Source organism: Piliocolobus tephrosceles, chromosome 5, assembly GCF_002776525.5.
Source record: "Piliocolobus tephrosceles isolate RC106 chromosome 5, ASM277652v3, whole genome shotgun sequence".
NCBI classification, from domain to species: Eukaryota; Metazoa; Chordata; class Mammalia; order Primates; family Cercopithecidae; genus Piliocolobus; species Piliocolobus tephrosceles.
Window position 1 is genome coordinate 140,219,094 of NC_045438.1, and position 16,228 is coordinate 140,235,321.

General features: G+C 41.0%; 1 protein-coding gene across 2 annotated transcripts in view; it reads right to left on the reverse strand.

Annotated features, from left to right (window-relative positions):
* Positions 1–8,219, reverse strand: part of GPX5 (glutathione peroxidase 5) — a 9,315-nt gene extending 1,096 nt beyond the window's left edge. Inside the window, exons 1-4 of one of the 2 annotated variants that reach the window (XM_023191658.2) lie at positions 8,006–8,219; positions 4,344–4,497; positions 1,968–2,085; positions 1,442–1,541 (exon numbers count right to left, since the gene is read on the reverse strand). In XM_023191658.2, the coding sequence (XP_023047426.2) occupies positions 1,442–1,541; positions 1,968–2,085; positions 4,344–4,497; positions 8,006–8,200 (567 nt within the window). In that variant the 5' untranslated portion in view covers positions 8,201–8,219. The remainder of the gene's footprint in view (positions 1–1,441; positions 1,542–1,967; positions 2,086–4,343; positions 4,498–8,005) is intronic. The other variant, XM_023191659.1, reaches the window with a different exon arrangement.
* Between the last annotated feature and the right edge of the window lie 8,009 nt (positions 8,220–16,228).

Here is a 16,228-nt window from a genome sequence, read left to right on the forward strand (position 1 = left end):
TACCTAGATATTTTAACTTCCTGTTATTCCTAAAAATCTCCATAGATTCTTGAATCATCACTATGCCAACTACCAAGAATATTATAGATATTATAGTAAAATCTGCTCTCTTTCAGTTTCTCCCCGTAACTCTATCACAAAATTTTGCTGCCATGGATAAGACATGTTACCTTTTATGCTTTTGATTTCCTTTTCTTCAAAGTAAATAGCTTGGATTGGAATGTGGTTTTCCAGGTCTTAGGGTTCCATGGGCCACTAATATTTCAATAATTATCTTTTGGGACCAACACTGAATTACTAATATTTTGTCAAAAAAAATTTTTTTAACACCATCATTTGTCACTTAATTTAAAAAGACCATTGGAAAAATAAACTGCATGTGGATCATAATTTGTGAATAAAGGGAAGCCCTATAAGTTAGACGAGTTGAGTTCATAAAAAAACTTCTTATACTGTTCCTTTTTTTTTTTTTTTTTGCGACAAAGTCTTGCTCTGTCCCCCAGGCTGGGGTGCAGAGGCATGATACACTGTTCTATTGTCTTCAACTTATTGACGATATATAAAGTCTTAACATGGACTAGTCTTGGTTCACAGTCCAGCATTTAGGAACAATTCACTTTGGTAATCTTTAGGGTTCTTTCAGTTCTGGCATTCTCTCTGCCTAAAAATCAGTGTTTCATAAAAGGTACCTACTACCCTGTATCATACCTGTTGGTTTGTTATTTTTTTGTTTGTTTTTGTTTTTTTGAGACAGTGTCTTGCTTGGTTGCCTAGTGTGGAATGCAGTGGCACAATCATAGCTCACTTCTGCCTCCAGCTCCTGAGCTCAAGCAATCCTCTGGCTTAAGCCTCCCGAGTAGCTGAGACTACAGGTACATGCCACCACACCCAGCAATTTTTTTATTTGTTTTGTAGAGACAGAATCTCACTGTGTTGCTCAGGCTGGTTTTGAACTTCTGGCCTCAAGCAATTCTCCTGTCCTGCCTTAGTCTTCCAAAGTGCTGGGATTACAGACATGAACCACCACAACCAGCTAGATAGCTAATGGTTTCTAACTCTCTCTCCAGTATAAACTCATCAAAGGTAGAGACTGTGCCTTATTCATCTTTATATCCTTATTATTTAGATTGCTTTATAAATAGTGGGCATTCATCAAGTGTACCTGGAATGAATGAATGAATGTCAACGAGCAAAAGAGGGTGGTCCTAGCAAAAGTTGCCATTCCACACAACTCTCTTCACCACACAAGTTAGAGCCCCACAGATACTCACAGATTAATCTCCAGATCAGCATGTGGAATGTGGAATGCTGATCTGGAGATTTTCTCCAAAAAGACCAATTCCACCTCCAGGCCAGGGCCCTTGGATCCATTTCTGCCACACCAACTCTATGCTAGGAATATTAGAAAAGAGGAGGAGGCTTATACCAGGAATTTACTCACCTTCAAGAAGCTGAAGACTTTCTGTTCTTTTTCACCATTCACATCCCCTTTCTCAAAAAGCTGGAAATTAGGTACAAATCCTCCCCCTGGACGGACATACCTGCAACAAGCCGTAATGTTCCCAGGAAGCTCCAGGATATGCAAGTAAAGGTTATATTGGGATACTAGGATTTGAAATCATGAAAAAGGGGAGACAGAGGAAAGTATCATTGTGAGTAGGGAGGAATACGGCCATGTTTTGACTCTGGGCTCTCTGACTCACTTTATTTCTCTTTATCCCACGACCCGTCTCTTTTCCTCCATCCCTTCTGTCTTCCATAGTCCATTCAAGTCTCAGCCAGGGATGGAGAAAGAGTCTCTGGAAACTGCCAGACGCTTATCAGGGTAGGCCAAAGTTAAACGCTGCTTGCTATGCCCCTGAGCCTATTAATCCAAACCTCCCCAGAAGTTCCTGAGCTGAAAGGGCCTCTGGAGACTGAGGAAAGGTACACAGGCACCTCCTATTGGATTTCAAGAAGACACTTACTTGAGCCCAGGAAGAATCTCTTTGTTATCTCCTGGTTCTTGCTTTCCAAATTGGTTGCAGGGAAAGCCCAGCACAACTAGACCATAGGGCTTCAGCTCCTCCTGGAGTGCATTTAGTTCTGCGGTTAGAGGAGGGACAACATATTGGTCTGGGTGGAGATTCTGCCTTGTGCAGGGATCTTTCCCTGGGGTTACCCATTTTACAGAGAAGGAAACAGAGGCCCAGGGAGGGAAACAGCTGTACATCAGAAGGGTTGTTAGTGGCATAGCTGAAGTTAGAGGCTGGATCTTCAGACGTGCACTCAAAAGCCTTTTGTTATGGTGCAGTGTTTCCCATACCTGCAGCACATCAGAATCAGCTGAAGGCCCTTCCCTAAAAATAGGGATGCCTAGGTCCCATTTCAGAGAGTTTTCTGTTCCTCTGAAATGGGGCTTAGTCGTCTTTATTACTCAAAAGCTCAACAGGTGATTTTTTATTTTTATTTTTTATTTATTTATTTATTTATTTTTGAGATGGAGTCTCACTCTGTCGCCCGGGCTGGAGTGCAGTGGCGCGATCTCGGCTCACTGCAACCTCCATCTCCTGGGTTCTAACGATTCTCCTGCCTTAGACTCCCTAGTAGCTGGCACTACAGGTGCGTGCCACCATGACCAGCTAATTTTTTTTTTGTATTTTTAGTACAGACGGGGTTTCACCATGTTAGCCAGGACGGTCTCGATCTCCTGACCTCGTGATCCGCCCGCCTCGACCTCCCAAAGTGCTGAGATTACAGGCGTGAGCCACAGCGCCCGACCTGAATCTTTCTTTTTTAAAGGAAAAGACACAGATAATGAGGACTGAGCTCCTCTCCTCTGTGCAGCCTGGCTCACCCTGAGTGGAGTGGAAGTAAAACTGACAAAGGCAAAGAGAACCAGAGAAATTTGAAGTCAACCAGCCTAACATTTTTCAACAATCCTCAAGATGCTGAAGATGCATTCTTCCTAAAAATCCTCAGTGATATGCTGAAACACAAGCTTCAGCTGCCTTCGTCCACTACCAGGAAATTTTCCAACTTGTCTGCTCAGACTTTTATAATCAGCTTTTTGTTAACCCTTTCTGAGCCAGATGCCTTTAGTCCCTTGACAAACAGTAACCAGTCCCACTCGGATTCAGCTCAGCCAACTGGCACCTCCTCTAGTCCTTTAAAAAAAAAAAAAAAACAGAGATTGCCTTCCTGTTTTCACAGGGTTCCTCAGTACCCCTCCCTATATCCTTCCATTGTCTGTTATCTGCAGGGTGGAAACTGAATAAATCGATTCTTAAAGTCCCTATAAACTGGGAAAACAAATTATGTTCCAATAAATATTACTCAGTCTTAAGAAAGAATGAGGAAATGATCTGAACTCAAATGTATTTTATTAATTAAAAAATCAAGGCAACAAATAGTATTTATAGTGTGTTATCAGCTTGGGAGGGGGAAGCAGAAAAAAGAATATATGTATTCTGTAGACATGATAATATTGGTCTACTGAAGGGAGGGGAAGAAGGTGGAACTTTGAGACTTGTGAATATAATACTTATTCAAAACGTAATTAAAAACAAAAAATGAAGGTCTTATTACTTCAAATATAAGAAGTACATTTGTCTCTGGTATAATCCATCCTGTTTGTTTTTACTGATTTTTAAACCACATGCCCTAAAATATGAGAAAATTCTTCCTTGAATAATGTACAAAAAGGGAGGAAAAACTACATCTTAAAAAGGGGTTGAGGTTGAAGAGGGAGTATTTGCTTCTATTACAGCCTCATCTGCCAGCCCTCACTCTAATCAAATGCAGTTCCAGGTATAAAACTCCTTTTTCTTGTCATTGTAAGTTATCTGTAAAACCTTACAAAAGTCTCAAAAACATGGGTCTTCTGTCCTGTATTTATCAAGAAGACTTCTGGAATATTCTGAGAAGCTCCTAGCTCTCAAGTATATATTGATTCCCCTGGAAATCTCAGGGAAAAGCAGAGGCAGGGCATGGGGAAGGGGTTAGCACATTTTTTCTGTAAAGGGCCAGATAAAAAATATTTCAGACTTTGTGGGCCATATGGTTTCCGTCATCACTACTCCTACAACTACTGACCTCTATTTTACAGCATGAAAGCAGCCATAGGTGATGTATAAATGAACGGGGATGGCTGCATTCCAATAAAACATTGTTAACAAAGCCAGGCTGACCAAATTTGGCCTGTATGCCAGAACTTGCTGACTTCTGATATGGGGGATGAAGTCACTTGATTATGAGTATTTATTTTGGTACATAATTAGAATTAAACTATAATTCCAAGTATAATATAGAATATAATCAGCTGGAAAATTTAGTCCCAAAGAGAAGTAGCTATGAATTCTTACCAGGATATTGCGCTGTCAGACCACAGTAGGTGGCCACGTTGACGAAGAGGATGTGCTTGCCCACATACTGCTTGAAGGGAACGTATTCGTTCTCATTAAGTGCGATGGCCTCATAGTCATAGATGGTGCCTTTCTCATCTTTGTGACAATCCATCTGGAAGATTTTTTTAAAAAGTGGTAATATTGGTAACAACAATTCCTAGCATCTGTGTAATCTTTCAAAAAAGTCAAAGAATAGGTATATTCTGACCAAGACCTAGAAAACAAATAAGAGTTGTCTAAAGTGTCAATGACAAGACTGAAACTTGGTTCTTGTAACTTGGAAATAAAAAATCAAGTCTCATAAGCCAGGCAAAGAAAGACAAGCATTGCCTTTTCTCACTTATTTGTGGGATCTAAAAACCAAAACAATTGAACTCATGGAGATAGAGAGTAAAAGGGTGGTTCCCAGAGGCTGGGAAAGATACTAGAAGGGTGGGAGGGAGGTTGGGATGATTAATGCGTACAAAATAAGATAGTTAGAAAGAATGAATAAGACCTAGTATTTGATAGCACAACAGGGTGACTATAGTCAATAATAACTTAATTGTACATTTTTACATAACTGAAAGCATATAATTGGATTGTTTGTAGCACAAAGGATAAATACTTGAAGGGATGGATACCCCATTTTCCATAATGTGATTATAACATATTGCATGTACGTATCAAAACATCTCCTGTACCCTATACATATACACACTTACTATGTACCCTCTCCGTGCCACACACACATAAGAATCAAGTTTCCTATTATTTTGAAAGATGTGAGATACCAGGAAATGCATGGATAATGGAAAACGGTGTTGATTCATAAGCTGGGATGGTAGGAGCTGGAAGTAAGTGGGGCTGAAGAGAAAAGCATGCTTGCCTTACATACTTCTGTAAAAGAGGCTACTCCTTGGCTCTGAATTGAAGGCCTCCTGCCTGGACTCTCTGAGAAGGGCAGGTTTTAAATTGCTGAACTGTTTTTAGGATAACTTAGTTATTTCTCTTTCCCCAGGTCTTCTGACCTCTTACTCCACTCGTCAGCACATAGAGTAGAAAGAATACTGTCCTGGGAATCAGAAGCCAGCTCCATTGTTAAATTCCTCTGTGAACCTGGGCAATTCCCATGCCAGGCCTTCAGTTTCCCCATGAGTAAAATGAAGATAATTAAAAACAAAAACAAAAAATGAAGGTCTTATTACTTCAAATATAAGAAGTACATTTGTCTCTGGTATAATCCATCCCGTTTGTTTTTACTGATTTTTAAACCACATGCCCTAAAATATGAGAAAATTTTTCCCTGAATAATGTACAAAAAGGGAGGAAAAACTACATCTTAAAAAGGGGTTGAGGTTGAAGAGGGAGTATTTGCTTCTATTAGAGCCTCATCTGCCAGGTAAATTCTCTAGTAAGAATTTTCCTAGATTCTTACTAGAACTCCAAGTGGGCTTCGATGTTTAACATTCTAGATTCTAATATTATCCTCACCTTGAATAACTTTCTCGTCACTCTCCTACTAATATGGTGGTCGTGTAAGCCAATACTGTGAAATCCCAGCTTTTGGTAGCTCTCAAGAAAAGAGATGGAGAACCCTAAAGTCCATCTGCAGGTGAGTCCCTGAAATCTGTCTGGCAGCATCCAACCTGCGACTCACCCAGCTCTTCAGCCCATTGTGCTCCAGGTGTCTAATATCCACCTTCATCCTCCGTTCCACCTATCCCATTCCTTCTCAAATCTCATGAACATATTAATATTTGAGCAGACTTCCACGTAACATTTGTTAAGTTCCACATAACATAAATTGTCCTGCCTGAAATTCTCATCACATGTTCTTTTATTAAATTCCTCTACAAGGCAGGTCTTATCTTATTCCTCCTCTGTCTCTACCCTTACAGGGTTCATGCAGTACCCAAAGTGTACTGATGCCACAGTACTCACCAGCACATGCTGATCCCTTTTCTTATACTGGGGAAGCTGCCACAAACTGCTCATGGAATACAAAACATATATGACAGGAATATGAAAAGGAAGCTATATGTCCAAACCATCCAGTGAGAAGAAGGTGGAAAGGAACAGACTGAAGAAAAGAGATAAGGGCATTCATTATCTGATAAGGAATGTCCAGACTTAAACTATGATTAAACTAGACTTCCTGGAAATGCAGTAGTCTAGTAAGGATTTTGGTTGAACACCATCCGCCCCCATTCAGGGAAGGAGTAATGCAAAACAAAACACAACTTTTTGAATCCTGTAATCCCAGTGATTTTATCACTAGCATACTAGGTTGTAGCTACTCACTTCTTACTCCTGAGGAAAAAGATATTTTTCTATGCAGGTATTTACGCCTTTCCCTAAATTTATACACATATACATGCACCAGCAAAATTGAGGGATCTATAAAGAGAATATTGTGTGAAAGTATCCATTCTTATCTTCATGTTGCCTAGTTTCAAGGTAAACATTTGCAAGAATTTGCCTTTATTTTTCTTTTGCTACTGCAATGACAATCACTCATAGTCATGTTGGGTACCAGGATGCAAGAGCTTAGAGAGACTCTCAGTTCGAAAACTCCTTTTAATCCAGTTTACTTCTGATATTGACTGCTGTTTCAAATTTATTGAAGTCTATATGCCATGTCTCAATTGTCTCTAAATGCAGCTTTTATTAAGCAAATTCTGTAGCCCAGAGTCTCCACACTCAATTAAGCACCACAGGTAACATAAAAACCATATCAATTCTCAAAACAGAAGTTCACCCAGGAAATTATCTAGTTAATTTTAGAGGCGAGGGATGGGGAGATCTTATTAGAACTGCATTTTGTAGAATGTATTATACGCATAAAATTGTTGTTCACCCGCTCACAAGGTAGTTACTGTTACCCATCAATTTACAATGAGAAAACAGAGGTTAATTTGTCCAAAGCCAAAAGTGGTAACCCATTATGTAAATGAAAGTTTGCCTTTACCTAACTTCATGATTATTTTTTGCCTCCAAGTTATCGCATTCATTATTATCCTTTCCTGAACTGCCCCTTCTGCTGCCAGACACATGTGTCTTATCAATAAGGTAACGAGCCATTAATTGCGCATAGAACAGAGGCCAGAATCCAAGATGCCTGACTCCAAATCCAGTTGTTTTAGGGCTCTGATTCTTTTTTTTTTTTTTTTCATGTTTTATGTTTCTCTGATAACTCTGACTTCATCCATCCTTAAAACTTTCACATTTGTTTTTTCCTCCTCTTCAAGGGGTTCTTGCTGAGTTGTGTCTGAGACGAGTCCACTCAGCTTCTCCTCCAAACCCCAGTCCCCACCTACTGTAAGGCCCATCGCTGTCCCAGCCGCAGACCCAGCTCTGAAGCAGAGACTGATGTGGCCGGAGAGGTCTCCAGGGGGCCTCCACCTGAAGAAAGGGAGGAAGGACTACAGTATGGAGACCCTTTCTTCCCTAGTCATATTCAATGCAAGGAACACCCATCCATAGGAGTGAAGAAGATTCAAGGAGAAAAAAAGCAAGATTTAGGGGAACAGGCAAAGAAGAAGAAAGCAGGAGTTGGAGTCTTACAAGAAGGACTGGAGGGCAGGGTCTGGAAGTAGGACAGAAGAGTAACTACCATGCCCTCTCTGGAGCTCACTCACCTTCATCTTCTCCTGCTTGGGACTTGTTTGCACAAAGCAGGCTAGGAGAAGGGGAAGCAGATGGACGACCCTTAACTGTGTAGTCATGACTAGTGTTTGTAGATTGCTAGTCTGGGGGCCTGAGGTCCTTGCCCACCTCCGCAGTCTTTTGGTATCTTGGCAGGGACTTAGCCCAAGCCCCCACAGGCCAATCATAGGGCTGCAAGGATTCTGGACGCATGAGGTCGGGGTGAGGATCGCAGAACTCAAACCACATCCTGTCCCACACACACCCCCGTGAGCACTCAGCGAGCGCTCACCAGTGCAATGAGGACCTGGGACTCACAAGTTCTGGGAAAATTATAAATGGGTGATGGCAAGCCATCTGAGGTCCTTAAACACTGCTGTCTGTTTTTCCTCAATGTATGGAAGTGTCTAGATGCTGATGCAACCGCCCAGTAAAGTCACTGCAAAAGGGTTGGTCTAGACATTTCAAATGTTATTTCTAATATTATTTGAGCTTGAAAAAAATCAAAGGATGGGCCGGCCACCTAGTATCTCTCCAAAAGAGTTAGGAGGAAACTGGCCAGAGGAGGGGAAATAGTCACAATGTATGCGAAGGACAGCAAATTAATACAAATGCTTAGAAATGATTTCAAGTGCTTATATATCAGTAAGAAAAAACTACCAGACCAACAGAAAAAAACAGGCATGGGACAGAAAATCAAATGGCATCTATGTTAGGATACAATGTTCTCTCTCACCAATAATCAAAGAAGTATAAATATGAAAAGACACATTCGCACTTATCAGATTGGCAAAAGTTAAAAGGAATAGTGGTTCCCAGCCTGGGCTCAGTCTAGTATAGGAGGCTCTTACACGATGCGTGGGGGAATGGGGAATACTAATGTTGCCAACTTTCTGGACAATAATCTGACATTCTGAATGCAGTGCTTTAAAAAAGTAAGTAACTTTAAAAAATAATTATATAATTACAAAAAATTGCAAGCATTCCTCTTTTTTTCTATTTTTTTAACTTTTTATTTTAAGTTCAAGGGTACATGTACAGGTTTACTATATAGGCAAACTTGTGTCATGGAGGTTTGTTGTACAAAGTATTTCATCACCCAGGTATTAAGCCTAGTACCCACTAATTATTTTTCCTGATCCTCTCTCTCCTGCCACCCTCCACCCTCTAATAGGCCCCAGTGTGTATTGTTTCCCTCTATGTGTCCATGTGTTCTCATCATTTATCTCCCACTTATAAGTGAGAACATGTGGTATTTGGTTTTCTGTTCCTTCATTAGTTTGCTAAGGATAATGCTCTCTAGCTCCATCTATGTTCCTGCAAAGGACATGATCTTTTTTTTTTTTTTTTTTTTTTTTTTTTATGGCTGCATAGTAGTCCATGGTACATATGTACCACGTTTTCTTTTCTTTCTTTTTTTTTTTTTTTTTGAGACGGAGTCTTTCTCTGTCACCCAGGCTGGAGTGCAGTGGTGCAATCTCGGCTCACTGCAACCTCCGCCTCACAGGTTCACACCCTTCTGCCTCAGTCTCCCTAGTAGCTGGGAATATAGGCACCCACCACCACGCCCAGCTAATTTTTTGTATTTTTAGTAGAGACGGGGTTTCACCGCATTAGCCAGGATGGTCTCGATCTCCTGACCTCGTGATCTGCCTGCCTCAGCCTCCCAAAGTGCTGGGACTACAGGCATAAGCCACTGTGCCTGGCCACCACATTTTCTTTATCTAGTCTATTATTGATGGGCATTTAGGTTGATTCCATGTCTTTACTATTGTGAATAGTGGCAAACATTCCTCTTAATAGCTGGAAGCCCAGAGCCCAAGAAGAATCATGGAAATGAGACAGAAGTCCCTTTAAGAATAAAGTTGCTTTGCCTTTCAATTGGCATACAAGCCCCATTCATTCAGCAACAGTTCCCAATGACCTCTCAGTAGTCTTGGCTAAAATTTTAGAATATATGAATTGATGAATGCAGGCCTGGAGCCCCTGGAATTGCTGGGTTTTTCACATAAATGACATAGCTAATCCCTGCTGACTTCACAGGCAATGGACCAACACATTCTTCCCTTTTGGCTACCATACAGTTTTGATGTTTGGACCCCTAGCAAACATTAATTAATGTTTAATTAATCATGCTTCTAAGTTCATAATCATTTGTCCTTGCAAGGCCCCTGTCTTGTTTTATTTATTATTTATATCCTTTGATTCCCAAACTCCACTCTCCTTCCCCTCACTATCATAAGTATATTTAGTATGTTTAATATGCATATTATTTGTATTCTTGAACAATTTATATATTCCTTATTAGATTATTAGCTCTTTAAAGTTTAAAAAATTAGTTACTCATTTCTTTCCCCCATTTGGACCTCACTTTCAAAGGGTTGAGTTAAACGTTTAAATCTATGGCATTTATCATCATTAGGCTGTGCAGGGATTCTCTCATATGAATTAAATTTTTTTTTTTTTTTTTTTTTTGAGACAGAGTCTTGCTCTGTCGCCCGAGCTGGAGTGCAGTGGCCAGATCTCAGCTCACTGCAAGCTCCGCCTCCCGGGTTTACGCCATTCTCCTGCCTCAGCCTCCAGAGTAGCTGGGACTACAGGCGCCCGCCACCTCGCCCGGCTAGTTTTTTGTATTTTTAGTAGAGACGGGGTTTCACCGTGTTAGCCAGGATGGTCTCGATCTCCTGACCTCGTGATCCGCCCATCTCGGCCTCCCAAAGTGCTGGGATTACAGGCTTGAGCCACCGCGCCCGGCCTAAATTTTTTTTTTGTCCCCAGTCCACTGCCATTTTCCTACCTTTTGGAGAGAAGGAGTGGCTAAGGAACAGATATTACAGACTGGAAAGTGTTGGTGCGTTGGCTGTTTCTAATGCTTTGAAACTACAAGAAAGGAATGAATTCAGGAACAAATGGGCTCTAATGAGATAAAGAGATGCTGAAAAATCTGTGGATTAGTGAAGAGGCTCAGGGTTGTTTCCCTTACCGCTCTTCCCACACATCTCCCCTCCTCCCATAAGATTGGCACTGCCAGCCCAGCTTTGCTGAACTTTCATGTTTAGGAAATGATAAGTTCTTCCTCTCCAGTTCTAAGTTTGTTTCCAACCAGCCCCCTCCACCAGCCGTGCCTCTTCCAGGTTCACACAAAATCCTGCTTCTGCCTCCTTGTAACTGAAGTCTGAGTGAGGTTTAATTCTTGAAGTCTCACTGGGTTTAATTTTCCACCAGTCTGGGGCAGTCTGGGAATTCAAGAGCTCTCTTGGAAAACAAAAACTTTTTGTTATCTCAGATTTCTCATCTCTTCTTAGAGCCCTCTAATCTAAGGGAAGGAGCCATGCAATGCCTGACCTAGCCACAAAACACCCAAAGCCCTTCAGGTTTCCTGCTTTGTGGCACCTCCTGACCCCAGATGCTGACTCGCCTGCCCTCCTCCCCTCTATCACAGTTCAAAGAACTGTGGAGATTAAAATATCAAACCTCATTCCTTCCCAAGTTATGTGACTTAATCTGCTCTCTGTGCCTCTGGCCCTCATCTGTAAAACTGGTAGAACAATAGAACTTCATAGGGCTAATTTTAGGGGAAAAAAAGAGATTAGTTTAAACTTAGCACTGGACCCAGCCCAAGAAAAACACCCAGTGTTAATTCAACAGGTGAACAAACTGGTGCTCAAATAGAAAATCCGACTTACCCAAAGCCTGTGTTTAGTGATGGCTGCTCTCCCCTTGCTGTTATAAATGCCTTACTTTCCTCGCCACTTTGTCTTTGCTTGTCACACGATACCTTACTTCCAGAGCAGAAGAGAAACTTTCATCATAAACTATGCCTCAATGGTCAGATCGAATGGCCTTCTCAAGCCCCTTGTTCCATTGTTTCAGTTTCCCTGGAGGCAAGAACTCTGTTCAGGGAGCTCATGCTCAGCAGGAGGCCACATGGAGGGACTTGTCATCTTCCCCTGAGTGTCTCACATAGTAGCTGCTTCCCAGCCAGAACCCATATCAAATCCCTGTTGCCTCTTTTCTGGAATGCTGAAATCATCTCCTACTTGTCTTCTGTCTTCCAGACTCTTTCTTTCTATACTTTTTCCTTTACCCTATTGCCACTGGAAACTCTAAATACCTATCTGATGATATCTCTCCCCTTAAAAAGAGCCAGCGATGCTAACCAGTTTATTACCGCATCAAATCCGGAATCTCCAGCAAGGTGTTCGAAGCTCTCCTGATGTGCTCTTAACCTCCTTCTAGTCTTCACTCCTCGTAGCTCCCTATGTGAATCTCTCAGACAGCTACATTCTTTCCATTCTTCAAAACACACCTCTTTGGATTTAACTTTTTAACCTTGGGGGTCAATTGTGCTGAGAACATTGAGATCCCACCTCCCCTGGCCCAAATTATATACATTATGCAAATTATACATATATATATGTAATCTGACAGGAGAAGGAATTCCCACTGAAAGACAGGAAATACAATTTTATCAAATTTTACCTATCTTTTTTTTTTTGAGACACAATTTCACTCTTGTTACCCAGGTTGAAGTGCAATGGTACGATCTCGGCTCACTGCAACCTCTGCCTCCCGGGTTTAAGAGATTCTCCTGCCTCAGCCTCCTGGTTAGCTGGAATTACAGGCGTCCACCACCATACCTGGCTAATTTTTTGTATTTTTAGTAGAGAAGGGGTTTCACCATGTTGGCCAGGCTGGTCTTGAACTCCTGACCTCAGGTGATCCACTCGCCTCAGCCTCCCAGAGTGCTGGGGATTACAGGCGTGAGCCACCGCACCTGGCCTACCTATGAAGATTTTAGGTGGAAATGTTTGTAGCCTGAGCCATAGATTAACGTTGAAAAGCCAATCCAGGCCTAAATTAAGCTATAAGATCTGTCACTTCCTGACTTTAAAAATCCTGTAATTACAAGCAGTTCATGATCTTAAACGTGGTGGGACACCTGGGTGGGAAAAACCAATCTCTCAATTGCTGCCTAATTTTCCCAACCGGACTCTAATTTTTCCTTGAGGTCGTATTCTTATGAGAATAAGTTTCTTGCCCAAGGTCACGTAGTTAGTGAGTGGCAGTTTACAAATTGAAATGAGGCCTTTCAGACTCCCTGTCCTAGTTTCTGATAATGATTTAATCCTACCTGAAAGTCAACATCAGATTTTTTGTTTTTAGTTTCTTTGATTTTAAAGGAAATAGGCTTGATTCTTTCTCAGGGACAGTACACCTCTTTATTCAGATTCAAACCACAACCTCTGAAACCACCCAAATCTGACTTAGAGATCTCTGTCCACCCTTTGGTTTTACTTGACTATTTTCCGTGAATTAGAAAATCTCCCTTGGCATCTGGCATCTCCATTCAGGCCTCCAGGATTTTCCTTACTCTAGTTTTGTAAGCATGAAGCATAGGATCTACTCCAAGTCTGCCATTTTAAGTTACTCTCACTTATGTTTATACAGAATTTATAGTTTACGAGCCTCTTTCACATCAATAATTTCATTTAGCCCTTACAATCAGCCAGTCACAGAGGTAGGATGGGCATCTTCAGCTCGAATTTGCAATGGAAAAGTAAGTTCAGAAAGGAAAGGCGACTTGGCCAAAGATTCACAATAGTGTAAATGTAGACCATAAACTTGAGTTTCAATTTCAAATCCACTTGTAGCTTCACCCTCAAGGCTCAATTACTCATAATGTATGTGTTTGGAAATGGAAGTAAATTCTAGAGACATCACTGAATGTCCTTTGGCATTTAATTTTCATTCTCACATGTTCTTAACTTTCTGATCTTCTTCCCCAAACATGATGAAGTTTGGGACTCACCTATGGTTGAAGCTGGCTGTGGCCCTAAACCTCATCTTTCACCGAGGCAGCTGTCCCTGACACGCAGACTTCCTGAAGGGTCTGTTGCTAATGCCAAGCTTTCCTCCTCCTTCCAGGCTTTCCTGCTCCAGGAAGAACTCTGCTTCTTGGAGGTTGGGGTGGGGAGGTGGTGAGAGAAATAATATGCACTCCCCTAGATAGTGTTCCTATTACTCCTGCTTTAACGGATCAGGAAGGACGTGGGGGAGAGAGCACTGTGTCCTTGCCCACACACAGAAATTTGAGTGACCCACACCATTCAAAACCAGGTGCCCTCCCACCTGGAAATTCTGCAGTCTATGACTCAGATCCTTATTGCTCCCCAGGAAAGGATAAATATGCCTTACCTCACCAGCACACATTGCAGACCATCACCAACAACTCAGTAGAACTGTGGAACACGGAGAATGCTGATCCTCTACAGGCCTGAATTTACCTATTTGCACAAAGCGGGAGTTGGATCAGAAAAACCACCAAAGTCCCTTTTAAGGCAGACAGTTTATTTTCTCAGCTTTTCAGAGATTCTCATCATTGGCACTTATCTGACCCGTTCTTACTCCTAGAAGACTGGGAAACACAAGTAACAATCAATACATTTTGAGTTCAAACATATGTCTTATAGGTCATGTTTTTCAGGCCACAACAATATACATAAGAAGCAGATGCTCAGTAAAGTTTAGAGATTGTCTCATCCAAGTCACAAGGCCTAGGTTAGATAAATCTGCAACTGTGTCCCCATAACAGTTGCAATCAGAATCTGATTTAGAACAAATTAAAGGCTGAGACAGTTTGGCTTCTCCTTTCCCCCACTGCAATCCCTCAGCCTGTGGCAACTTGTGAAAGGCATCAAAGCCAGTCAGAAAACACCAGGTTTTGATATAGAAACACCCTGTAGACATCCCAGAGATATCCCAGGGACAAATATTGGCTGTTTTCCTGGCTATGATCAGAAAGGGCAGACAATATTTACAGGTGAAGTGATACGTCGTTAGGAATTTACTTCCAAATAATTCAGTGAGGATGGATATGTGTGCAAGGGTGGGGGCTGTGGTAACAAGGTTTTTCAGATGTAAGTAAAATGAAATTGGCGGTGAGTTGTGTTGATCAAAGATCATAGATGCAGTGGGTAACAGGTATGTGAGCTTAATTATACTTCTCTCTACTTTTTATATATGTTTGAAATTTTCCTTAATAAAAAAGTTGAATTAAAATGTAATAAACTGGAGATACTCAAGGTTGGGAGCTTCTTTAACTGATGGATAGAAAAGGAATACAGCAGATAAGAAGATAAATAAGAGATAAATGGAGCAGGAAGGAAAATGAAAAAAGAGAGAAGAAAAAGAAATAATGGGAACTTACATCAGCATTTATTGAGTTGTTACTGTATGTGCCAGGCATTTCCAGATATAAATTCTTACTTAATCTTTATTTTAAAAGTCATTACTGTTATGTTCTTTTACCAAAAAAAAAGAACTTGATACATTGAAAAATTAAATAACTTGCCCAAAATTGTGTAGCGAGAAACAACTTAAAGCCAGGATTGTTTAAATCCTGAATCCAAACTCTTTTTCTTGTACACAATGAGGAGGGAGAAAAGGATAAAGTAATGAGAGATGGCAATGGGTAAAAAGCGTAGAAACGAAAAAAAAAAAAAAAAAGGAAAAGAGAGAAAAGTGAGATTCAGTGAATTCAGAATCAGGGAAGCAGTTAAGAAGCCTTCCAAAGCTATGGCTGGAATAGGAGGTAACTAGGGCTGGCATTGCTCTAACCTTGACCCTTCTGAGGGATGATTAGTCTTTCATAGAAGGCAAGTTAATAGAAAACTCATTACATGCCTTCTGCTGCGCTTGCTGCTGAGAAAGAAAAAATTTTATAGTGCCTATCTTCAAACAGAGGCAACAACCAGGAGGATCCATGATCTCCCAAACATTTGTGCCTCCCCTCTGATGGCTCTGCACTGACTTCTTGTGAGTGTCTCTCTGTGTGTGTGTGTGTGTGTGTGTGTGTGTGTGCTCAAACTAAATTAGAACAGGAATAAGGAAGAGGTAAAATGGTAGAGTGTTATGCCTTGACAGTGATAAAGAGCTATGTTTTTAACACATCCTTTGCTTCTTTCTTCTCCAATGAGAAAAATACATTTTTTAAATTTAAAAGAAGAAAAAAAATGTAGAACAAAGAGGAAATTTAAAGTTAAACCTGAGATATTAATAAAAGTCATCTAATTGTTCTATGTGAATTTGTTGACACAGCACAGCACAAGCAGATCTCAAGATAAAAAATTAAAACCTTATGTTGCCTGTATTGGTTCTGCAATCAAAGCTGACATTAAAATATTTAGCAGGGCTGGGTGGGATGGCTCAAGCCT